Source organism: Podospora pseudocomata, chromosome 6 (assembly GCF_035222375.1).
Source record: "Podospora pseudocomata strain CBS 415.72m chromosome 6, whole genome shotgun sequence".
Taxonomy (NCBI): domain Eukaryota; kingdom Fungi; phylum Ascomycota; class Sordariomycetes; order Sordariales; family Podosporaceae; genus Podospora; species Podospora pseudocomata.
Window position 1 is genome coordinate 2,467,874 of NC_085890.1, and position 24,527 is coordinate 2,492,400.

The window sequence follows — 24,527 nt, forward strand, 5'->3', positions numbered from 1 at the left end:
TCGTGGGGGCAAAGCTCCCAATGAGCATGGAGAATGCACGTCGAGGATGCGACTCCATTTTCCCATTGGCAAGTCAGATGAAAGGGGCATACGAAAACATGTCAAAAGGTAGCTGGAAGATTCGATCTGCCTGGGCACCATTGCAGATTGCCGCGGTTACCCTAGTTCATTCATGCTAACTCACTCTTGTCCAGATCGATGCGAGGTGTTGTGGGAAAGTAAAGACGGGCTAAATCCCAGCAATATTTCATGAGGGAATGCGCGGTCTTCAGCCATTTCCGATTATCTTTCTGCCTACCTGACCCGGACAATTCCAAGGTACCCCGTCTTAACAACAATGGATCCATTTTCTATCGGCATTGGCTGTATCACCCTACTCGAAGTTGCACAAAAGACAATTAAACAGCTTTACCAGCTTAGCAAGCGTTATAATGACGCCCGATCAGATTTATTCAAGACTATGAATCAACTTCGAAGCCTAGCCTATGTACTGGAGCTTATTCGGTATGACGAAGGAACCCAGCACACGGATAGCCCGAACCGAAAAAATGATCTCATTATGGACCAAGTCAATCTCTGTATGGACATCATCGAGGAGCTCCAGGTTGTGATTACCTCCATCAACGACTCACGCGTCAAGTGGGCCATCTCTGGCAAGGCCGCGGTGGAGAATATCCACAAGCAATTACAAACGGCGACTGAACAGCTTGAGCTTACCTTGGGGGTGCATACGTTGTGAGTTGATACCTACAGCTATATTTTGTGAGCATCGTAGTGAGTTCTAAACTTTAATACTAATGGCTGAACAGAGCCGTCGCCAAAGATATCAAGAAGGACGCTACTGAACTGCTGTTGGGTCAAGAACAGATCGGTGCCCAGGTTCAACGCCTGTCCGAACATATGGGACTGAGGGATAACACCGGACCGTACCATCGGTCTAGTCCCACCACCATTCCATCATGGTCAAGGACCTCACAAGGTGTCTGTGTCGAAGCCAGCGGACAGTGCGATTCATCTGTTGGTGCCATGGCTGGCACTCATGAGTCTGTCAACGATGGAAACTACACCAACGACACACCATCACCAACAAACAGCAGTCAATGGAGTGGATCAACTGCATACTCGCCGCCTGCTTCTATCTCTTCTCCCATCAGTGTTATTGACGTAACTGCCACTCTCGTCACCCCCAACGTCAAGCCCATCTATCATCATACAGCCGAAACTGGATCGTGGTCTCAATACCTGGACCCGGCTACAGTAGCTCCAGGTACTCCCGATATCACATTTTGGCCTAGCGAGATGCAGTACTCACCAATAACCATGGCGCATAAGACCGCGAAACTCTCTAAAGAGATCACTGTTGAACATGTCGAGACACCCACCGCCCCCTCAAAAGAAGAGGTTATTCGCAACCAGTTCAAGGAAGCCGCTTGGTCATTAGCTCCTAAGAAGAAACAAAAGTCAGTCAGGGAGACATTCAAGGAGATGGTCAGGCTGAAGGCAGCTGCGTCTGTCGCTGCTTGACTACAGCATACAGTGTCCATTATCCTAGCAATACAGTCTTCTTGTCAAGGCACGCTGCACCATCTATCTCGGCATATAATTACCTCCACAATTTGAGCACAGATGAGAAGGTTAGGTCACCCTGAATGGCTTAAACCACTGCGTCGGTATCATACCCTCCAATAGGCAAGCGTGCGGCGTATGTTCTCATGATGCTCCACCGCGACATAGGCACTTGAGAGCCACATTTGAGGCACAGCTTTCCCGAAGCCGAGATGAGCATCAGACCAAGTTTTTCTGCTCCCTTGAGTGCGAGTGTGGGTCAAATCCAATTTCAAGAAGGAACACTGGCCCAAATGCAGGTTTTCTCGGAGCTGTTGATCGGAGGGCAAACAGTTACGCGTATGTAGACAAACAAGTGCAACCAATTGACTTGCTGCTATGTAGGTATCAGTGGCCTCCCCACCAATTAACCTCCAAAATACCATGGTGGTATGTGGCAACCTTTTTATCTCTGGAACACAACCATAAACTTGGTTCGACGGGAAAATCCCCAAAAGTGAAGCCGTTGTTGACGTTGCCGTCGATGTCATGATGGAGCACCCCTGCAACGGTGACCCGCTTCGCACCGCCACAACTTCGGCAGCAAAGTGCGCTAGCCACGCTAGCCAAGAGTGCGGGGTACTAAAAAAAGAACTTGGGGGGCCACCGGGACGAGGACTAAGCCCTGTGGTGATCTTTTTACCTTTTCATGTGCGCTTCGAAGACCCATTCAGCGACTGTCTTCCCTTATGACCGTAAAACACTGGAGAGATTTGTCCGAGATCCGAAGATGGGGACTTGGTCATGCGGATTGCCGGACGTTTGTTTTGGATGTCTCGTTCAAAGTGGGGATGGGTTGGTAACGGGCACCAGTCCCCGTTCCCGGCAAGCTGTGGCGTTGATGGTTCGTTGACTTTGCTTTGAACGGTTACACAAGGCGATAGTGCCGCTCCTCTACCATGCCCGAGGAGAAGGAACGTAACGGTTGGGAATATCGGCTTACAGGCCGCTAAGACAAGCCGACGGCATTGGAAGCCGATCGATATTCCTCATCCACCGGGAACCGTCGACTTCAAGCTTTGCCCTCTTGTGTTTCACCGACGACTCACATCCCCCAAGATGGCCGGTTTGCAGGTCCACCAGCCGGTAATTGCATGGCTGCTGCTCACTGCACAAACTACTGCAGATGCACGTCAGGTTCCAAGCCGGACCTCCAGTCTGCTCCTGTTGGTCGGCGGTTTTCTGCTAACCACCTCCGCCGCAGAGCCAGGGCCGTGGGAGGACGGCCATAATGGAATGTTCAGTTGACATTTAGAAATCCAGGTTGGCAATGTGTTGAGGTTTGGGAACAGCCCAGGGCCTTCAATGATGGCTTATCCGGGTACGTCCTCGTACCTGAGCCTGAGGAAGTCAAGATACACAAGATGCCCTTCGCAGTGGGGTTGTGTACCTGACACCAGGGCATGCACCCGAACATGGGGGCGTCAGTGGAAGGACACCACCCGACATGCAGCGACCATCCTTCCAACCAAAGACCCTGAAAGGCCTCCCCCCCCCCTGCCGAGCAGATCCCTGCTTGCCCTGGAGGCTTGGATTTCACATTGCGAGCGAAGCTGCGTGGTGCTGCTCTGGTGGGTTAATTGCCTCCGCCACTGTGCCTCTTCCTGCCACCAACTTCCTCCCAGTTGTAGCAAATCCAGATCTTTTTTGGTCTCTTTCCATTCTTCCCTGCCCCGACTGTTATAACCCTACCTGCCTGCGGGTCCTCGAACCGCGCCGTTGTTTTTTTTTTTGTCTCTTTCTGGATTCTGGAACCGGCCGAGTTTGGGAACCACCACCAAACACCACCACAGCTCGAACAATAACCAAGCAGGCGCATACCGAATGCGCGTGCGATAACAGCGAGATGAGACCCGATTTCTTTGATCGATTGCCACCACCGACAGCTCTACTGTTGCTATCGAGTCTGCTTGATCTGAGCAACGCCCATATTCTTCAACCATTACCCAGGAGGGTACCAGTTGTTCCGCCAACCACAACAGTCCTATACCACCCATTGAGTGTTGTCTCATGGCCTCTTCGACCAACACCACCGCCTTCACGAGACCTCTTTGCTCTTCGTCGGCGACAGGACAATACAGTATGCGGTTACTTGGGAGGTGACCAGAATTTGGCAGCGACGTGTAGCGCCGGTTCGCATTGCGTGCTGGATACGGAGAACAATGTGGTGGGGTGCTGCCCAAACGGAGAAGCTTCTTGCACGGCAGGTGTGTTTACCGGATGTGTAGATGCGAACAGCGGGCCACAGACGGAGGTGAACCCATACGTTTTTACCTGTGGGGGAAGTGATGTGTGTTACAAGAATGTTTTTCAGGGAGGAGCTTCTCAGTACGGGTGCGGTTCTGCGAGCGACCTGGCCACGATAGTTTTGACGAGCGCAAGTGGTTTGACGACGCAGGTCACCTTTCCCACCGTGAGTCTCAGTCTGACACAAGCTGTCTCTACGCTGAGCGAGCCAACGACGCTGGGGACGGTAACCAATACCGCCTCAAGCTCAACAGGAACGGAATCGGCCAGTTCAACAGAAACAGAGTCGACAAGCTCAAGTGTTTCGTCCTCCAGCTCTACTTCCCCCTCAACATCAACCTCCTCACCATCATCAACGCAATCTTCAACACAATCATCCTCCACCTCCACGCCAACCACCACCGAAACCACCTCCCCCGCAACCGACGCTCCGGAAACCGGACGAGCGCAAACAACGAACCGAACAGGCGTAATAGTAGGCGCCACAATCGGCGGTCTCGCCGTCCTCATCGCCCTGGTAGCCCTTCTCGCCTTTTGCATCCGCCGCCGACAAAACGCCAACGCGAGATCGGGCCCCGGGAAAGGAAGCATCCGCGGACAAAACATCAGCACCCCCCGCCCCGGTCCAGGAACTGGCTTCGCCGCCATCCCCCAAGACAGCGACGCCTTTGAGACCGGTCCCAGCCCCAACCCGATGTTCGCCGGGCAAAACCAACCCTCACCGCAACAACAAATGAAGAGTATACCCCTCATGACGGCAGTGCCGCCCCGCATGCCCTTCCAAAACGACGTCTCACCCATCGGCCAAGACGATATTTCTCCCTATGCTTATTCTGGCGCCGGGGGAGTGGTCTCAGCTATCACCCCCCACTCTCACACCTCTTACCCCCCTAGCGACGAGTTGAGCATGCAATATCAGCATATGCAGCAGCAGGGACAATACCCGGCTATCTACAGCGGCGCGGCGGCCATCCCTGTTGTGCACAACGGGAGGGGAGATGAGAACAGACTCGAGTCGGATCAGGTACCGCTCACAAGGGAGATTGACGATTTTAGCCACGGGTTTAGTGCGGCGCTGGATAGGATCGGGGAGGAGGATGAGGAGGATCATTTGAGGAGGGAGGAAGGGGGGGATGATTTGGGGGAGATGAATATGAGTGGTGGTCGGCGGGGAGATGTTGGGGAGGGGCCACCAGGGGATTATAGCAGGGTGGCGAGTTCGGTGTATAGTCGGGGGAGCAATGGGGGTGGGAGGCCGTTGTGGCAGCAGAATAGACGACCGAGTAAGACTGGGATGTGGATGTGATGACTTGTGGAATTGGAATACATGGGATGGCGTTTTGAGATTGGGATACGGGAAAAGATGACGGGGTTGGCTTTACGGGGTGGGCTGGCTGTTGGAAAGGGATGGGTTATACTTGTTTTAATGTAATTATGAGCGAGCGAGCGCGCGCGGCATGGTATGGTTAGTTACTGTTGGGGTCTTTGGGGTAGGAAATACCTCTTTGTATAAATGAACTCTATGGCATTGGGTATCTCTTGTTGCAGTTTGTTCCGTTCCCTTTTTTTTTTAATGATGGGAACTGGCTCATGCTCCGGGATTGGCTCGGGGAAGCTCAAAGGATACCACGATAAAAGCTCAATTCCACCCATCATCAATAAGCCATCCCAAAGCCGCCCCCTTCATCGGAATCTTTGCATTCAACAATCACGACATGGTCAAAGACGCAAGCTTCCTCCGATTGCTATTCCATCCCAACACTTTCCTCTGCGCTATCGTCGGGTTATTTATCACCCATGCCAAGACTTGAACATCTAACTCCGATCAGGGAGATAGGCGATAACCCCCCTTGAGTTACCCTCGGAATCGAGATTTATGCCATGATAGGTTTCGTCGCATCTCAGGGGTCCACCATTCCGTTCTTCTGAGAACCCTGGATTTAAGAGATGGCGGCTCACCCCGCAATCCAACATTTGATCGGATGGAAACTGTTGGAATTGGGTTGAGTGTGACGTCACTGTTACATCGAGGGGTTTTTCGGCTTAGTGAGCAGGAGATGTATCACCTCCACCAAAGGGGCCGTCAGAATTACCGATGGAGATCGGATCGTGGAGTTTGGCTTGTGAAAGAAGGGGGCTCGTACATAGATAGCTACATAAAAGTTTGGTCTTTCTCTCACTCACTGAACATCAATATTTCACTCAGCCAACACCACCACCACCACCAACAATACCACATCTCACCAACGCAACAAACACAAACAATACAACAACACACTCACGCCCAAAATGTCCCCCTCCATCCTCGTAGTCCTCACTTCCCACGCCGACCTGGCCGACACAGGCAAAAAAACAGGCTGGTACCTCTCCGAGTTCTCCCACCCCCACCACGTTTTTGCGTCTTCCTCCCCTCCCCCCAAAATCACTGTCGCCTCCCCCCGCGGCGGCGCCGCTCCCCTGGACCAGTCCTCCATCGAAGCCGCCAAAGACGACGAGATCTCTGTTGAGTTCTTGCACAAGCAATCCGCCCTCTGGGAGGCCACCACTCCCCTTTCCCAGATCCTTCAACAAGGCATCGACAGCTACGACGCCCTCTTCTTCCCCGGCGGCCACGGCCCCATGTTTGATCTCGCCGGCGATAAGGAATCGCAGGAGATTGTAAAGAGGTTTTGGGAGGCGGGAAAGATCGTCAGCGCTGTTTGGTAAGTTTTGATCATATAATTATCGTGCTTGTTTCCAAGTCGAGAGAGAGAGACCATTTTTCAGCTGTTGGCTAACAAAGACACCCAATTCAAACAGCCATGGACCTGCCGCGTTGGTGAATGTCAAGTTGAGCAATGGGTATTACCTCCTCAAGGGGAAGAAGGTGACCGCTTTTAGCAATTCCGAGGAGGACGGCGTTGGACTTTCGGAGAAGATGCCTTTCATGCTGGAGACCAGGATCAAGGAGGTTGGCGCGGAGTACGAAAAGGCTGGCCAGGACTGGGGGGAGAAGCTCGTTGTTGATGGGAAGCTCATCACGGGGCAGAACCCTGCAAGTGCAAAGGCAGTTGGAGAGGCTATTCTGAAGGTTATTTAGGTAGTTTGGTACCGGGCGATTTGGTCTTTGAGCTAGCTGCATAGAAATGATGATAAAGTGCCTACATAGGCACTGGTTCAGGATGATGAATATTACCTCCCATCTAGAAGAGATAAATGCGACGTCTCTCCCAGTACTTTTTAAGCTCTATTGGCATGATTGTTTCTGGCAACCATCCTGGCCACGGGTTTGGCAGCTTCTTTTTCTCATCCGATGATGAAGGGTCAAGATAGCAATCTCCAACCACCGCATATGCAGGACCTTCGAGGGATTCATCGCGCTCAGGTAAGCGGAACCGGAGCACAATAGGTGAGCTAGTACCCGGAAGCATCATCACCTCATCTCCCACAGTCATGCTCCCCGGGCCCAGCCCAAGAGTGCTGTCGTCCAAGGCGAACATGACCCTCCCCGTTGTTGCTAGAACGAGAGCCTCGTTGAGAGGTTTCATGTTTGCATCGTCTGGGAAATCGTGACGTTCAAGCACATGATCAAGCCACTCCAGAAGCAGCGCTTCCACAGTATCACGATGGCTCTCATCTCCAACTCCATCGACTTCAGCTGTACTCTGTAGTGTTTCGGTGAGATTGGTTTCGCCCAGCAGGTCTTGGCCAACTTCACCCTGTGATACCCTGACATCTTTTCGTAGTAGGAGACCCATTTCGAAATCGTGCTGAAAGCGGAATCGCGATCGTCCCAGGAAAAGAGTCGCTCGCCGACATGTCTTACCGTACCCAGAGGCATGGATTCCATTGACAAAAAGCTCTTTCGTCTGCGTCCATCAGGATACCATCTCGATTCATCAAGCTCCCATCTAAAATGATGCTGGATAGCAGTCTCCGATTTGGGGGTTCGGAAAGTGACCGTTTCATACCTGATCACCATCCGATCAAGCCAAGCCGCTGTGTCTTTTCCAAACCAGAAATCATCCCGAGATTCTGAGTCCATGTTGGGGGTAACTTGGCCAACCTCAGACTTTGATTTTACCTCGCGATAAAAAGCCGCCGAACGACCAAATGCGCTGATAGAAGGGTGTTTGGCGAGGTCCTCATATGCACTGCCCCAAGAGCAGTGAGCTTTCAGGTTGATGCATAGCTCCTGTATCCTCTCGACGGTGGCTACCAACGCGTTGGCGTCTCTCCTCCGGTAGAAATCCAGGCAGGTGATGTTCAGTAGTCGGTGGTACGAGTCGAATTCCTCCTCCATGCGTTTCGGTAGTTTTCGTTCTTGTGGATTCTCGTTGATCCAGTGCAACAACAGTGTCATTCCTTCGACCACAAACTTCCAGTATCCCCCCTCTGACTGTACCACAGTCAGTTTCCACGCCGAACTAGGTTCGCCCTTTTCCCTGCCACCTCTTTGTGCCCGCTGGCGATCACCTTCATCGTACACTGCGCTCCAGTCTGGAACCCAGCTTGCAAGATCTCTCCTGTTCTTCCGTGCCAAGTCACCATGCCAGATTTCCAGAGAGTGACTCCGACGAATAAGCTCCACGGCTGTTGCTCGGTACACATCGGCAACTGAGTCCTCATAGCTTGCCAAGGCAAGGAATCTCTGAGAATGGGATGCCAACCCCAGCAAGGCAAATACCTTGTCTCGCTCATCAGTTGCCCGTCTCGCGCTGAAGTCCTGGAGGAGAGTCAGCATAGGGGCGCCGAGATTCTTCTTCCACTGGTTGCGTAAATCGCGGAAGCTCAGAACCTGGCGACAGAAGTACTGAAGCACCTTGATGCTATCGGGACGGAAGATTGTGGACATTTCGACAGAGGAGCTCGAAAGCGATGAGGCGGCAGCAATAAACATGTCCCATGGGCATGTCACTGTGCCGCAACGGACGACTGCCACTCGACTGACAATCATCTCCTGCACGACCCAGATGCGCTGCCACCATGGGTTGAGGAGCATACAGCGCAGGGTTTCCACCATAGTACCAAGCAGGTCGCAGGAGGGGTCCATGGCGGTGAGTTTGCGCATCCTGTCGACAAGGTCAGAAGTCAAGACTTCGTCGCCCAGTACCCGGAGGAGACAGAACATGTGGAATGTTGAAGAGAGATGCCGAGATCGAATCCGTGGCCGTTTGCTCCTATCGTTCATTGGGAGGGAGGGCATGGCTGAGGCGGAAAGTGCGGCCCAGAACTCTTCAAGGTGGACCCCATCGCGTTCGTCATTGTAAAAGTGTTGTTGGGTAGGAGCTTTGGAGATTATGTGGTGCTCGGAGAGGCGCTTTGGTCGGTGGTTCTTTCCATCGCCGAGGTACACCACAACTTGTGTGCCGCCTGAGTAAATGTCCTTCATCAGCTGGACTTGTTTACCCCTCTCCTTCAGATCGGATTGATCAATGCACTGGTATCAGGCTCTCATTAGCACCCTGTTTATACTTGAACAGCCGAAGAAACAGGGCACACAAACCAGCGCATCGATCCACATTTTCACAGGCTTCTCATGGTCTCTAAGGAAGAGTAGAGCGTTGGCCAGGTTGACAGTAACCGGCCATGTTCGACCCTCGAGTATGATGTTTTCGGTAACTCGAGGTGATCCCCTGTCCTCACATGTTCAGCTGACATAACTGTTAGCAGGGCAGCATCGTACCACATACCATGCATACGACAAGGTCGAATACTCAGTTATATCATCGACGTCCAGCGAGTGGCATGTCAGCTCACAGCTGATTGGATCCGTCCATTTTCCCGGCTTGATCGTCACCAGCCTTACCTCATCCGCATCACTCAGTTTATGGTAGTGATACGGGTCATTCTCGTCGGGGACCTCTGTGATCTTCAGCATCAACTCCTTGTTCGTCCATTCATCCTTCGGCGGTGCGGTTTGCTGCATGAGGAAAGCGGTTGACAGGATTGTGCGTGGTTTCCGCAGAGCAGCTCAATTGAGGGGTAGCGCAGCGGTAGGGGCCCGCAAATGTCAAGACAACGAGGCATGAAATCCAACCTGGTGACACAGCTGATGATTTTGGTATAATAGCAGACTGCTTATGGCTAGAGATAATATTTCATAACAGTATTGCAGTTTGTGAGGGTGAAGGTGAGGTTGAGGGTGAGGTAACCGAGCACAGCCACGAGCATCTCATGCAGGCAAATCTCACAGCGGCCTAATTCTGCCCGAAAAGGCAATAATACTGCACCTTGGATCCTTCATGAATAATGAGGCCCCCAAACCATGCTGGTGATTGTTGAGCATCTTACAACAGTGGCATTCCACCAAGAGCCAAGCCAGCCTATTGCCTAAGTCGACCAATCGTAACTTTACATGGATCTACCCAGCCTTTCAATTCCGCCCAAGCGTGAGATGGGTTACATCGCAAGCGGACGGAGAGAGGCTGTGCATTTGAACAGCTGACATCTTGATGGTGGTTATAAAGAAGATTCAACTGCCCTGTAGGGTGGCACCCGGTGTTGATCGTTCACCAACAACAACGATAACAACAACAACAACAAACGAACACCTCGGCCCAACCAGTGGTCCCACCGCTCAAGATGGACAGCAAATCCCAAGTTTCAGCTGCACAAAACAACAACACGAAGAGATTTTCTCTAGAGTCCGAGTCTTCCGTCGGGCAGTTTACCCTGAAAGAGGGACAATCCTCAGGCGAGACCAAGCCAAAGAAATCCAGCAGACTTAGTAAATTCTTATCGAAGATGCAAAGCCCTGCCGTCCGAAACGGCGCGCAGTTGCAAGAGAAGGACAAGGAGGAAGAGAAGCGCACGGGGGTGAAGAAGAAGGATGATTCGGAGAACCCGTATGTGACGGAGTTGATGTCTGATTATCGCTATGTGCTTTGATGATAGCTATGGTTCACAATGTGAGGAGTTAAGGATGGGGACGGGAGCGGTGGTACGCTGCATAGATAAGGTACCTATGAGTTAGAACCAGGGTTTGAATAGACCATCTTGTAGATATCAAAATTCCCGTGTTCATTGATGAAGTACGGAACTGTCCGAGGTCCCTTGCACTCTATTGTTATGGACCATCTTGCTTTAGGCTACAATAGGTAGACATAGCCTATACCTGGAAACAGAAGGAAGGAGATGGGATCTGATGCCTACAAACTGAGAGCTCGTCGGTCTTCTTAAGCAAGATACATAGACGTTACATCCCTCCCAAACCTCTTATTAAAAAGGCTCACCATCAACCACCTAGTTATAAAAGACCGCCTAATTACCTACTAACCTTGGGCTAGTAATTCTATTATTATCCCAGCCACAAAGCCTTTAATCCAATCATATTGAAGTCTGGTCTAAACACTTTGAAGCTCTGATCCAAGCCATTCAAAGCCGTTATCCTAGCTTGATATAAACGTAATCTAAGCATTCGAGCAACTGTATCTAAGCTCGGCATCCCGATAAAAATGCCCCATATCCAATTTCGGCAGTCTTTTTTATTTATGGCAATAACCAGGTATTTACCGGATTATAAATTCCACTAGATGGGTCAAAGTTAGCTAGAGCTTGCGAAGAAGAAGATATGTTTACCTACACGAAACTCTGGGCCAATAGGAAAGGTTGGCCTCGATCTCTACTGAGCATGGCCTGCTCTTCCATCTCCGAGCAGGCATGAGCTAGAGAAGCCTAAACCCTTTCACCAATCATTTCCACAAAACACGATACAGCGCAGTTACCTTAGGTGCCTATTCTCCGACTTACGAAACGTGTTCCGCCTGCGCACATCTCTGTCTCAAGCATTATGCAACAAATCCCTCAGGGTGGCATACGGCGAGAATATTCGCTTACCCGGTTGAGTCAGGTAAAGCTCGAGGCCGACGACAGCACTCCAGAGGACCAACTATATGAGGCTCCCGGTTTTAATCGGCATTCAAGGATAGATTTAGGCTACCGCGCTGCGCTAGTCGAGGGAATATGGGGGACGAGACTATTTGATGCGACACAGTTTGACCCTTGTGCCCACATCACGACGAGGTAGCTATCAGCTAGACTGAGACAAGACTCGCCGCAGGGAAGAACACCAAATCTTTCTGCTCGGTCCTGAGGTGAACAACTGGACACGAGAGACCTTGCAAAAGCTACAGCAAAAGCTTTTGGAAGAGCCTGATCTCGGCTTCATCAGACAAGCCCTCGTCACTCTGCCTTCTCTTTCATCCATACTCGGACAACAACTCGGCCTCGACTTCCACCCTGGACGAAGCTTTCATGAGCTGGCTGACTTTGCTCAGGGCGGTCAGCTTCTCCTTGACAATGATAGCTGGCGACATAACACCTTGCTGGCCCCATTGACAGTCGTGTCTCAGGCGATAGATCTCGCCGTTCAGTTTTCTCGTCTTCATCCTGACGAGCCTCTGTTGAAATCCCATCAACAGGTTCAAGGCTTCTGCATTGGATGGCTTTCTGCGGCCTCCCTCTCAGCATCCAACAACTTCGGTGCTTCAAGCGGAATATCGCTGCTGCCTTATGCCTTGCTGCTTGTATCGGCACAACAGTTGATGCTGACAACCGGATCCTTTCGGACCAAGCATCGGCTATTTGTGTTCGACTCAAGACACAAGCTGACAGATCATTGTTGGAGACATTGTTGGACCAAATCTCAGGTGTAAGTGCCCCTATCATACCCTCACTGAAAAACACTCACACTGAACAGGGCTACATCTCTTGTTTTCTGGATGAAAATGTCTTTACCGTCACTGCCCCCAATAGCAAACGACATTGGCTGGAAGCACAGCTGCAGATAGCAACCTTTTCATGGACCGACATTGGCCTCTCCGGTTTCTACCACCACACACAGTATGAAGAGAGAGCCCAGGCCCTCAAAAGGATCTGTTTTGACCCAGAACTCCGACTTCCCGCCGCTTCAGAACTGCAAACACCACTCAGATCCACCGCCGACACCAACATCATAACATCCGACTCGGCACCACTGCACGAGATTGCCATTGACCTCATCCTGTGCAAACGAGCACATTGGATTCAGACGTTGCGCAAAACCATCGAGAACGTTGGCAACTTCATGTTCATCCCCATCGGGTCACACACTAGTTGTCTCGTGCCCCGTTCTCTTGTTCACCCTACATCGCCCACCATGCGTTCTCTCGGACCAAAAGACGAGATTGCCATTATTGGCATGTCTGCTCGCTTCCCTGGTACGGATTCTCTATCAGAATTCTGGAAACCTCCTGATGTCTGCGGGCAAGACTGGATTCGGGCCTCTTCCAGGATCCTGGTTTGATGCATCTCACCCTAGCATCACATCGCGTTGCCCCGAAGCAAAATATCACGGAAACTTCCTTCGTGAAGACATTGTCAAGGGATTCGATCACCGCTTCTTTGGAGTTTCAGGACGAGAAGCCAAGAGCATGGATCCCCAGCAGAGATTGGTGCTTCAGGTTGCCTATGAGGCATTGGCGACCGCTGGCTACCACCAGGCCAGAGCCGGAGCACAAACCTCCGAGGTTGGGGTGTACATTGGCGTGGGCGAGGTAGAGTACCAGCATAACCTTGCCGGTCACCAAGCCACCTCTTTCAGTGCTGTGGGCTTGTTGAGGAGCTTCATCAGTGGCCGTGGCCGCGGGCCTCATCAAGACTGTCCTCATGATGCACTACAAGACCATCCCTCCCCAAGCTGGATTCAACAGTCTCAATCCTCGTATCAAGACCGGCCCTAGGGACATGATAACTGTCCCCAAGGTTTCTCATCCCTGGAACCCGACCCATTCTAGAGTTGCCCTGATCAACAACTATGGCGCCGCAGGAAGCAACGCCGCCATTCTCGTGCGGGAACACAAGCGACCAGCTATACCAGCTCTGGCTTCGACTCCTACTCCTTTTCCAATTCTTTTGTCTGGAAAATCTCCCAGTCATGTTCAAGCTATGATTACTCAGCTCAAGGCTTGGAGACCACTCGGCGCTGCATTCGACAACATTGTCTACAACATCAACAAGACCCAAAATCCTCAGTTTGCTCACAGGATCGCCATCACTGCGCAAATCCACGAGGACATGCTTGCACAGCTTGATAGGGCAACAGTGGCTGCCGACTCACTTCCAGTGGTCCTTGCATTCGGCGGGCAGACTGGGCGAGGTGTCTCCATTTCTCGACGTGTTTACGATGCAAGTCCCGTGCTGCGCAAACACCTGGTAAGTCGATGTTCCTCTGCAGCTCGAGCTAGAATACTAACAGACCTTTTCTAGAACGACTGCAATAATGCGTGTGTTGCTCTTTCCCTTCCCCCAATTCTCCCCGATATCCTGTCGCCATCGACTTCAGATGACATCATCCGCCAGCACTGTCAACTACTCGCCCTGCACGTGTCCACAGCGCGTTCTTGGCTCGATGCGGGACTTGATGCATCAAACGTTACTCTTGTCGGCCACAGCTTTGGGCAAATATCTGCTTTGGTTGTGGCAGGCTCGTTGTCAATGCAGGATGGCTTCCGATTTGTTGCCAGCCGCGCCAGGTTGCTTCGTGAACACGGCGAGATTGGGTCTATGCTTTCTGTCGAGTGTCTCGAGTCTCAAGCCAAGGATATCATGAAGAGAGTCAACAAAAGTCTGCAGCAAACCGGCAAGAGAGTAGAAATTGCCTGCTACAATGGTGTGTCCAGTTATGTCCTCTCTGGGGGTCAGGAAGCCATCATCCAGGCGGGCACCTCTGTCCGCAGCAACAGATCAAGTGTCTGAAACTGGCAAGCACACATGCCTACCACTCACATATGACGGAACCGATTCTTGAAGAGCTCGCAACGACCTCTTAAAGACTCGCTATTAAGCTACCAAATCTGAGGATCGAGACGTGCACCGAGGTAGGATGGGATCAATTCACACCCGAAAACTTGGTCAGACATACCAGAGAACTGGTCTTCTTTGCCAATGCTATCAACCGCATCGCTTCTTCCTATTCTCAAGGGGCTATCTGGCTTGAGGCGGGCTCCTCTTCCCCAGTAATTCCCATGATCAGGCGGATTGTCTCAGGACGCAGATCGCCAGACATCTTTCTGTCTGCCAACCTGGGCGACGACAATGCAATGGCTAATCTCTGCTCCTTGACATCCAAAATCTGGCAGTCGGGAGGAAATGTGCAGTATTGGCCTTTCCTAAAGTCCAATAAGCACGCCTTTGTCCCTGCTCCCCTTTATCAGTTTGACCTGACGCAACACTGGATCGACTACAAACCTACGGGACTGGAGCTCGAGCACTAACAGGCAAAGGCTCCTTCTGCCGATGTCATCACGCTTCTTGAAGTCGACCAGGTATCCAGAAAACACATATTCGAGGTCAACACCGAGACTGCGCTTTTTCAGCTTGCAACAAAGGGTCACGCTGTTGCTGGGCACGCCTTGTGTCCCGCATCGATGTACCTTGAAGTAGTTGTGAGATGCCTCCGACTGGCTGCAGACACGCCCTCCGACGACTTGATCATGCCCCATTTTGAGGCTTTGACCATGTCATCACCCCTTGGAATCAGCCAGACAAAAACCATGGTGTTTTTGACCCAGGATAATACTGCCGCCAAGTCATGGTCATTCAGCATTTCCAGCCTCAACGCCCAAAACGCTTCCACAGAACATGCAAAGGGACGAATTGCATTGTCCTCCTCCGAGACAGATGCTCAGCTCGCAACCATGGCAAAAATGTTTCGGAGGTCTCGTCTTGATCGGCTTGACACTCTGGGGTCCTCTAGCAAAGTGGCTGGTCCCATGCTCTACCAGCTGTTTTCTAGCGTCGTAGACTACGCAACCTACTACCAAGCGGTCAAGTCCCTGACAGCCCATGGACACGAGGCGGTCGGTGTTGTGAGTGTTCCATCACCATCCCCTGGTCTTGACAAGGGGGTTTGCGACCCTTTGACTCTGGACAGCTTTCTCCAGGTAGTCGGCATTCACGTCAACTGTCTTCGCCCCAAGGACGTTGGACAGGTGTTTATGTGTACTGCCATTGAGGAGATTCTCTTGTCTCCAACATACGCGCAGTCTTCCACAGGTTGGAACGTTTATACTAGGTACGACGCGGCATCGGAAGGCGAAATGACCAACGATATTATGGTGTATGACGCACAGACCAATGCGTTGGCTGTTGCCATCATGGGCGCCACTTTCAAGAGCGTCTCCCTGAAGTCATTGGAACGAATTCTTTCACGACTCAATGACACACCACACTCGGTCGTCCACAAACCTCGTCCCATCCAGCCTGTTCAGCCTATGCAAGCAACGCTCCCACCCACCACTCCAACACCTCAGCAAGAGGACAAGCACATGGTCAAGGTAAGTCTTGCAGAGCTTTTGCCAATTTCTTCTAGCTCTAACCCCTCCTGTATAGATCACCCCCAGTCAACCATCTACAGAGCCACATGATGTCAGCCAAATGCTCAGCAGCATCATTGAGATGCCTGCTGATGAGATCACATCCAAGAGCACTCTGGTAGAACTTGGCATCGACTCGCTCCTGGCTAGCGACGTTTTGGTCGAGATTAAAAGCTTATTCGGAGTCAAATTCTCACAGGCTGAGCCGTTGGCATGCGCCAATGTAGACGATCTTGTTCGCCTCGTGCAAGCAGACTCTACCGCATCGGCATCTCCCCAATCAGCATCCAAAGTTCTCAGATACGACAGTTTCAACACAGTCAACTCAGAGCCGGCAATTAGTTCAGGACTTTCTGACTATGGGACAGATTCGCACGATTCATCGTGCCCTGCAGACTTTACGGACGATGATGGAACAAGCAGTTCAGAATCTGACCATGCTGATATGGACAAGCTGACTGATGTCGGAAATACCGTTACTTACACTCAGCATGCTCGCGACACCCGATTTTCGGGATTCTGCAATGACGTCTACCCCATCCAGTCCCGGCTTGTCACGCAGTATGTAGTGGCGGCATTTGCAGACTTGGGCTGTGACTTGAGTGTCCTGGTTTCAGGATCAACCGTTCCATTCATCACTCGATTCGAGCCCAGGCACAAGATGGTTGGGGAACAATTATACAGGATCTTGGAGGATTCGAAGCTCATTGTGCGTGATGGTCAAAACAACTATCGCCGTACAAGCGTACCCCTCGACAAAAGTTCTGCCTTTGACCTCCACGCTGTCATGCTCTCACAGTACCCGCAGCATGCATCCGAAACAAAGCTTTTGCACGCCACAAGCTCCAGGCTTTCAGCCTGTTTAACTAGCGCAGCTAATCCAATCGACATCCTTTTTGGGTCTGCAGCGGCACGGGCTCTGCTCGAAGATGTCTATTTGAACGCCCCCATGTTCAGAACCGGGACGTTAGTCCTGGTTGATGTCATTTCTTCTCTTGTGCAGACAAGCACTCGAAAGACTATCCGCATCTTGGAAATTGGTGCTAGAACAGGTGGAACAACACGCCCTCTTTTGCAAGCACTGAGCCAGATGGAGAGGCCTGACATGAAAATCAAGTACACCTTTACCGATTTATCGCCCTCCCTTGTTGCGGCAGCCAAGAGAAAGTTCACTTCCTTGGCTGCGTCCAATGCCCGACCAGAAAGACTCAAGATGGAGATGCGTTTCACCACTCTCGACATTGAGTCTGCCGACACCAAGCATAATGAGCATTACGACGTCATTCTGTCCACCAACTGTATCCATGTTACCAAAGACTTGGTGATTTCCACCGGTAATATCCGAAAGCTGCTGGATCCTGTTGAGGGTGGGTTGTTGTGCTTGGTGGAGCTGACGAGAAATCTGTTTTGGTTTGATCTTGTGTTTGGACTTCTGGAGGGCTGGTCGAGATTCAACGATGGTCGAAAGCATGCCTTGGCTGATAAGCTCATCTGGGAGAGGTGTCTCAAGCAGGCGGGCTTTGCTTCCGTGAACTGGAGCGATGATGGAACAAAGGAGGGTGAGATTTTGAGAGTCATCACTGCCCGTGCACTGCCACAAAGCCAGCCGAGTCCAGAAGAAACGAAAATGGAAACGATGTGCTTTAAGAGCATTGACGGCGTCGACTTGATGGCTGATATACATTACCCGCCGTCTGATACTGTCTCGTCAACAACACCGCGCCCAATAGGTGAGTCCCATTCTTTTTCATTAATGTCGAGTTCACATCACTGACAAAAGCGATAGCCTTGATGATCCATGGTGGAGGGCACATTATGCTTTCGCGAGCTGACATTCGGCCCAAGCAAACTGACCTGCTGCTCTCCAAAGGATTTATCCCAATCAGCATTGACTATCGCCTCTGCCTAGAAACGACTTTGGAACAAGGTCCCATGAGCGATGCAGCCGCTGCCCTCGCATGGGTGAGAAAGACGCTCCCCTCTCTCCCTCTGGCTAGAAAGGACATTCACCTGGATGGTGAAAAGGTTGTTGCGGTTGGGTGGAATACAGGTGGCCTCCTGGCAATGAGCCTTGCATGGAAGTCGGCAGACTTCGACATTAGGCCTCCCGAAGTTGTTCTTGCCTTTTACTCGCCTTCCGATTACGGGGATCCCTTTTGGACACGACCAAACATTCCCGAGGGATCAGAGAAGGTTTTCCCGGTTGAAGCTGACTTGGACTCCATGGTCTTTGATCGGCGGCCCATCACGGCATACAATCGCATCGGCTCAGGCGGCGGGTGAGTGGATGTCGACCCAGGATCCCCGCTCCAAGCTGGCCTTGTATATGAACCATCAAGGGAAGACACTTGACGTTCTTCTCCATCGTGTTGCCGCACTCGATGGACACCGACAAGTTACCCGAGAGGAGGTCTTGGCCGTGTCTCCTTTGGCCAAGGTTTAGCAGAACCTGTACCACACGCCAACCTTTATCATCCACCCGCGTGACGATGACTCGATACCCTGGCAGCAAGCCGAGAGGATGTACGAGGCTCTGAGCGAGAAAGGTGTTGATGCTGAGCTGAGAATTATTGACGGTGGAGCAAAACACCTCTTTGACATTGGCAAGTGCTGGGAAAAGAGATGCCCGCAAGGCCGTGAAGCGGTACAAGAGGGATTTGAGTTTTTGGAGAAGCGTGTGTGCTGCTGAGAGAAATCTGTTGGCCACGAGCTGTAGAGATTTGCAATCGATGATAAAAAACTGCTAGTCTAGGCTGCAATAACTCCCCGAGAAACCACCATTCGCTTATCCAAGATTGAAACGTGGAGATCTCTTCTCCAAGAACGCGGCTTGTCCTTCACGGAAATCTCCCAAGTCAAAGGTCGAATAATACAAAGACTTTTCCAACGACATGCCGGCTTCAAGATGTGTGTTCTCGGCTAATGACACAGTCAGACACAAACACGACAAGGGGGCTTTACAGTGAATGCTTACCGGTGAGAACAGCTTTCTTGCCGAACTTGAGCACGGGGGCTGATTTGGTCGCAAGTCTCTGAGCGAGTTTAATACTTTCACTCTCCACTTCCTGACGGGGAAAGACTTTGTTGACAAGTCCGTACTGGGCGAGCTCCGAAGCTGAGATGGAATCGCCAGTCAAGATCAATTCCATAGCCTATAAGTCACCCTGCGTTAGTCAATCTAATGTCACTGTGAAACACGTCGAGCGCGGGCTTACGCACCTTGTGCTTGCCCAACGCTCTGGCCAATCTTTGTGTACCCCCAGCGCCAGGGATGGTGCCAATTTTGACTTCGGGGAGACCAAATAGTGCATCGTCTGCAGCATAGATGATGTCTGCCTGTGTGCAAGTCAGTATACAAAACGAAAAGAATGGGGACGTAACAACATACAGCCAATGCCAATTCGAACCCTCCACCAAGCTGTGATTCTGTCAGCTATAATCAGTCGTGAGCAATGGTGATAGGTACACTCACAGCAAGCCCGATGACCGCGGCTATGATGGGCTTTGTGAATTGGTCAAACGCATCCGTCAGATCTTTGAGAAACGAACGTTCGTGAGCAGCCAAGGTGTTGAGTTGTGATAGCTCATTGATGTCCATGCCCGCTAATAAGCCACAACTTGTTAGTTTGGCCGAAAATTGTGTCACTCAAAGAAGTATCTCTTACCGCAAAATGGTCCGTCCGGGTTGCCTGCTAAAATGACAGCTCGTACAGAGTCCAAAGCATCAAGGTGACTCAAAGCCGAGACCAGCTCGTGAATCGTGTTCTGCGAGAAAGCGTTCCGTTTGGCTGGACGATCAAGACGGATGATGGCAACACCAGTCGAATCATCCAGACTCAGCTTTACATCTTTCAACGAATCCATTTTGCAGAGGAAGAAAAGTTCAACTTGGATTGGAACGGCGGCGGCGGTGGTCCAAGTGCTGCATCAATTGTGTCATCTTAATACTTTGGATGAGATATTCCAACCATTTATCATCCGATATTCTCAACATCCACACGACTTGGATCCAAGTCGCTGCTTACCCGATTTATCTTCACATGATGGGGTGGCGTTTGGTGCACAGACTGGATGGTTACAGTGACCGATCGTGGGGCTAAGTTACAGTTACATTTCAAACGGCGCTGCCACCTAAGGATCTAAAAGATCTGATCCACTGCTGTGGTAGCTGCACAACGGCATTTTTTCCACGAGTGTCACTGGCAGATACCCTAACGCGCTTCCCAGTCAGGTAATAACACCCGTGTTCTGTAACACCACTCATTCTTTACCCGCTGGTTGGCAACTTTTATTACGAGGAAAGATGCTCTCCCAACCTGCTTGCATCAGCATGACAAAACTCGGTAGAGAAGGTTAGCGAAGCTGTCCCTGCAGCAAACGTCTTGGCCCATGCCAGGTTTCCCCGGACCGAAGGGGAGGATGCCGCGATACTACTGCGTGTATAAGTCGATGGCATCTTGGCAGCATGTCTTGAAGGGGACTACACATAACTGAACTGCCAAATCTGGATCAGGGCCGAGATTAGGTGATGGTGTCAACCATGGGAATTAGTATCATGCTGCAAGCGGGGTGAGTGACCGAGTGTTTCGGGTTGAAATGACAGCTACCTAATCCCCATTGATAGTACCATCATACCTCACAGTCCTCACCGGCCACGACCGGGTCTTGCTTTCGGTGTCATCATCTTGGCGTGATCTGCCGATTTTGAGTTTTCGTTAATTAAGCGGATGGATGGATGTTAGAGCACAATAGAGCTGGCTACCTATGCACTGGAAGGTTCAGGCTTCTGTATGAACAAGATACCCTTCTTGGGAGGGCCTCACACCTCAAGAGACTATCCGAGCAAAGAGTAAGAACGGAGCAACTTTTGAAAAATTTGTTGAAAATTTTTGTTTGAGCAAGAAATTAAGTTGGCTTTGTGGAGAAGGGAGATGCTTAGATGGGAAGACTTTCAGAATCGCCGTCCCCAGAATGGTAAGACGCGACGTGCTGCAGATGTGGAAGGGTTCCATTCGCTAACAAGTTACGTCTTGTCCTAGCATGCCATGATGGAATCTGTGTGGACATGCTTAGGTAGTGATTAATCAGCGTAGAATGGTAGTGTAGATGGTTACATACCTGGGATAGGAACCTTCTAAGCAGCCTTGTATCACCAATCGCCATCTCCATTATAAGGGGACAGTGTCCCTGGAACTGAAGACTGTTCTATCACCCAATCAAGCCGGCCACCAACGATCATAGTCGTCAACATGGGCTCACAGGTTGAACCAGACTCGTTTTACTCTCTTGAGTCCCTATCGACAGAGGACCAACTTCTCTTCAACCGCTTCGGACGTGGAGAAACCATCCCACTGCCCTTCACAAGAGTCCACCATGCATTCGAGTCGATAGCTTCACAACACCCCGGCGCAACAGCAGTCCGACATTTCGATGGCACCTCAATGACATACGGAGAGCTTGACCGCCATGCCAACATACTAGCCAACGAGCTTCTCACTCGGTTTTGTTTCAAGAGAGGGGCGCGAGCGGTATTGGTGTACTCGCGTACCATCGAGATGGTCATCTTTATCCTCGCTGTGCTCAAGGCAGGAGGGCAGTACGTTCCCATTGACGGCGGCATCATTCCAATCGAAGCCCTCAGTCACGTAGTCTCGGACTCTTCGGCAGATATCGTCCTTTGTTTGCCCAAATACTCCGACAAGGCCACCGAGGCATGCCGCCAGGGACCAGCCATTCTCAGTCTCAACCTCTCCAGCGACATCTGGACATCAGGCGTTGCCAGCAGACCAAACGTGGACGTTCAGCCTGAGGATGGAGCCTACGTTATTTACACCTCGGGTACGACTGGGCGGCCAAAGGGCGTTGATGTCACACATCATGGTGTTTGCAATTCCTTGTTGGTTGAGCCTGCAAAGCTAGAGATCACTGTCGGCACAAAGGTGGCACAACAGTTGAGCGTGGCTTTCGACATGAGTAAGTAGCCATCCATTCTAGGCCCGAGTTTCCGACTAACAACTCTAGGCGCTTGGGAAATTTTAGCGACCGTCATGAACGGCGGAACTCTGTACATCAGAGGCAGCGGAAACGACCTTTGGAACGAGTGCCTCAAGCAAGTCGACGTCGTCATCTCCACCCCGTCCGTAGCGATCAAGCGGTTCCCCAATTACGAAGACTTCCCCAACCTCAAGACGATCGTGGTGGGCGGCGAGCCATGCCCAAAGACCCTTGCTGATCATTGGGCGGAGCACACTGGGACGAGGTTCCTGAATGTCTGTGGTCCCACGGAAATCAGCGTCCTCAACACCGTCCACGTCCACAAGCTTGGCGGACCATTGACCATCGGCAAGCCGAATCCCAACACTACACTCTACATTCTGGACGTGGACGAGAACCCAGTCAAGATTGGCGAGGCTGGTGTCATGTGGGTGGGAGGAGTCGGTGTCTCTAGGGGGTACCTCAACTTGCCCGAATTGACTGCGACGAGATACAAGCTCGACAAGTTCACCAGAGATGGCAGGATGATGTTCAACACTGGGGACCTGGTCCGATGGAATGCGGACGGATGCCTCGAGACACTTGGTCGTCGTGATGATCAAGTCAAGATCAATGGCTTCCGTGTTGAGCTAGACGGTGTTTCCCGCGCCATCGAGTCTTGCCCGGATGTGATCAAGGGTTGCGCTCTCAAGATTGACACGAGTCTGTGGGGCTTCTACTCTGCCATTCACCCCCTTGACCAGGCCGAATTGCACAAGGCAGTCAGTGCCCAGCAGCCTTTCTATGGGGTCCCCAAAGTTTGGCACTATCTTGGCCCAACAATTCCACTCACGGCGAACGGCAAGATCGACAAGCGTGTGCTGCGGGAGTTGGCGACCGCTGTCAACTCGGGTGCTCAGCAGACAACTCCACCCGCAGAAGTTGGGCTTCTGGCTCCGAGCATCACCGACGTGGAAAAGGCATCTGTTCCGAGCAGCAGCAGCTCGGCTACCGACGAAAAGCCTGACCCCGTTGCACCCATCCCGCCCAAAAAGGGGTTTCATGGTTGGCGCTGGCTGCGTCACCGCGGCCTATCGGCTTACCGCAAGCTCTTTGGCATTATTTTTGTAGCCAACGCCATTGCCTTTGTTGTCATGCTTTGGAAGAGCCGAGAGTCCAACTTTGAGCTGCCCCTCGACAATCTAGCCACGGTCGTGAGTGCAAACCTGCTGGCATCTGTCTTGCTTCGCCAGGACTATGTCGTAAATGTGGTTTTCTGGCTTGCAACTCGAATGCCAACATCCGCACCCCTGGCTATCCGACGACACCTCGCTCGTGTCTATCACTACGGCGGGGTCCATTCCGGAGCATCTGTTGCCGCTTCGCTTTGGTGGCTGGTGTTTACTGTGGCTGCCACTCGCCGTCTTGCTCCAACAGGGTCTACCCAGCCGTCTCAACGAATTGCGGTCCTGGTGTTGACTTACTTGATCTTTGCACTCCTCGTCGCCATATTGGCAATGGCATGGCCTAGCATCCGTGCCAAAATGCATGATCAGTTCGAGTGGACGCACCGCTTCGCCGGTTGGACCGCCCTGGCTTTGGTCTGGGCTCATCTCATGGTCGTCACCGCGGCGTTGCCCAGCACCCAGCCCTTTAGTGCCTCACTTGCTCGGACGCCTACGTTGTATCTCCTCAGCTTGACAACACTCTCCATCGCCGCTCCGTGGATGCGTCTCCGCCGCGTCAAGGTGGTTGCCGAACCCCTGTCAAGCCATGCAGTCCGCTTGCACTTTGACTTCAAGACCCCACGAGAATGTTCATCTTTGGGTATCCGCATCACCGACCGCCCCTTGGTGGAATGGCACGCTTTTGCGGCTATCCCTGAGCCGGACAACAAGCCAGGACTCTCCATTCTTGTCTCCCGTGCTGGTGACTGGACAGGTCGCCTGATTGACAACCCACCAACATATCTTTGGACGAGGGGTGAACCAGCCTCGGGAGTGTTGGCTATTGCACCTCTTTTCAAGAAGATTGTTTTGGTGGCCACAGGCTCTGGAATCGGTCCTTGTCTTCCAGTCATCATGGAGTGCAAGGTTCCTTGCCGGATCCTGTGGAGCACCAAAAACCCACTCAGGACATATGGCCAGGGCATAATTGATGAAGTGAAGAGGTGTGATGATAGAGCTGTCATCTGGGATACGGACAGTATGGGAAGACCAGACATGGTTCACTTGGCTTGGGAGCTGTATCATGAGAGCGGCGCCGAGTGTGTATGCATTGTCAGCAATGCAAGGACAACTAAGAGGGTCGTGTATCAGTTGGAGGCGAGAGGAATCCCTGCCTTTGGACCGATTTGGGATTCGTGAG

The 24,527-nt window shown here is 51.7% G+C and overlaps 10 protein-coding genes across 10 annotated transcripts; 8 read left to right on the plus strand and 2 right to left on the minus strand.

The window, feature by feature from the left end:
- Positions 1-337: 337 nt before the first annotated feature.
- QC762_600145 (uncharacterized protein) lies at positions 338-1,970 on the plus strand (the record flags this gene model as incomplete). The annotated part of the gene is made up of 2 exons (XM_062891709.1): positions 338-735; positions 810-1,970. 2 exons carry the CDS (start codon positions 338-340, stop codon positions 1,522-1,524), a joined length of 1,113 nt encoding a protein of 370 aa, XP_062740817.1. The 3' UTR covers positions 1,525-1,970.
- Positions 1,971-3,451: 1,481 nt separating this feature from the next.
- On the plus strand, positions 3,452-5,158 carry QC762_600130 (uncharacterized protein; the record flags this gene model as incomplete). Its single annotated transcript, XM_062891707.1, has 1 exon — positions 3,452-5,158. One exon carries the CDS (start codon positions 3,452-3,454, stop codon positions 5,156-5,158), a length of 1,707 nt encoding a protein of 568 aa, XP_062740818.1.
- A 983-nt stretch (positions 5,159-6,141) lies between these two features.
- On the plus strand, positions 6,142-7,067 carry QC762_600120 (uncharacterized protein; the record flags this gene model as incomplete). The annotated part of the gene is made up of 2 exons (XM_062891706.1): positions 6,142-6,554; positions 6,652-7,067. The coding sequence occupies 2 exons, from the start codon at positions 6,142-6,144 to the stop codon at positions 6,929-6,931; spliced, it is 693 nt and encodes a 230-aa protein (XP_062740819.1). The 3' UTR covers positions 6,932-7,067.
- Positions 7,068-7,375: 308 nt separating this feature from the next.
- Positions 7,376-9,223, minus strand: QC762_600110 (uncharacterized protein; the record flags this gene model as incomplete). Its single annotated transcript, XM_062891705.1, has 1 exon — positions 7,376-9,223. The coding sequence occupies one exon, from the start codon at positions 9,221-9,223 to the stop codon at positions 7,376-7,378; it is 1,848 nt and encodes a 615-aa protein (XP_062740820.1).
- Positions 9,224-9,266: 43 nt separating this feature from the next.
- QC762_600100 (uncharacterized protein) lies at positions 9,267-9,668 on the plus strand (the record flags this gene model as incomplete). Its single annotated transcript, XM_062891704.1, has 2 exons — positions 9,267-9,467; positions 9,525-9,668. The coding sequence occupies 2 exons, from the start codon at positions 9,267-9,269 to the stop codon at positions 9,666-9,668; spliced, it is 345 nt and encodes a 114-aa protein (XP_062740821.1).
- Positions 9,669-10,416: 748 nt separating this feature from the next.
- QC762_600090 (uncharacterized protein) lies at positions 10,417-10,722 on the plus strand (the record flags this gene model as incomplete). Its single annotated transcript, XM_062891703.1, has 1 exon — positions 10,417-10,722. The coding sequence occupies one exon, from the start codon at positions 10,417-10,419 to the stop codon at positions 10,720-10,722; it is 306 nt and encodes a 101-aa protein (XP_062740822.1).
- Positions 10,723-15,584: 4,862 nt separating this feature from the next.
- Positions 15,585-18,470, plus strand: QC762_0096920 (uncharacterized protein; the record flags this gene model as incomplete). The annotated part of the gene is made up of 3 exons (XM_062884131.1): positions 15,585-16,148; positions 16,204-17,917; positions 17,968-18,470. The coding sequence occupies 3 exons, from the start codon at positions 15,585-15,587 to the stop codon at positions 18,468-18,470; spliced, it is 2,781 nt and encodes a 926-aa protein (XP_062740823.1).
- Positions 18,471-18,708: 238 nt separating this feature from the next.
- QC762_0096930 (uncharacterized protein) lies at positions 18,709-18,876 on the plus strand (the record flags this gene model as incomplete). Its single annotated transcript, XM_062884132.1, has 1 exon — positions 18,709-18,876. One exon carries the CDS (start codon positions 18,709-18,711, stop codon positions 18,874-18,876), a length of 168 nt encoding a protein of 55 aa, XP_062740824.1.
- Positions 18,877-18,884: 8 nt separating this feature from the next.
- On the minus strand, positions 18,885-20,284 carry QC762_600075 (uncharacterized protein). The gene is made up of 6 exons (XM_062891702.1): positions 19,853-20,284; positions 19,660-19,790; positions 19,576-19,605; positions 19,407-19,523; positions 19,162-19,339; positions 18,885-19,106 (listed from the first exon to the last, which is right to left on the minus strand). Exons 1-6 carry the CDS (start codon positions 20,049-20,051, stop codon positions 18,973-18,975), a joined length of 789 nt encoding a protein of 262 aa, XP_062740825.1. The 5' UTR covers positions 20,052-20,284; the 3' UTR covers positions 18,885-18,972.
- Positions 20,285-21,436: 1,152 nt separating this feature from the next.
- Positions 21,437-24,526, plus strand: QC762_600070 (uncharacterized protein; the record flags this gene model as incomplete). The annotated part of the gene is made up of 2 exons (XM_062891701.1): positions 21,437-22,160; positions 22,209-24,526. 2 exons carry the CDS (start codon positions 21,437-21,439, stop codon positions 24,524-24,526), a joined length of 3,042 nt encoding a protein of 1,013 aa, XP_062740826.1.
- Between the last annotated feature and the right edge of the window lies 1 nt (position 24,527).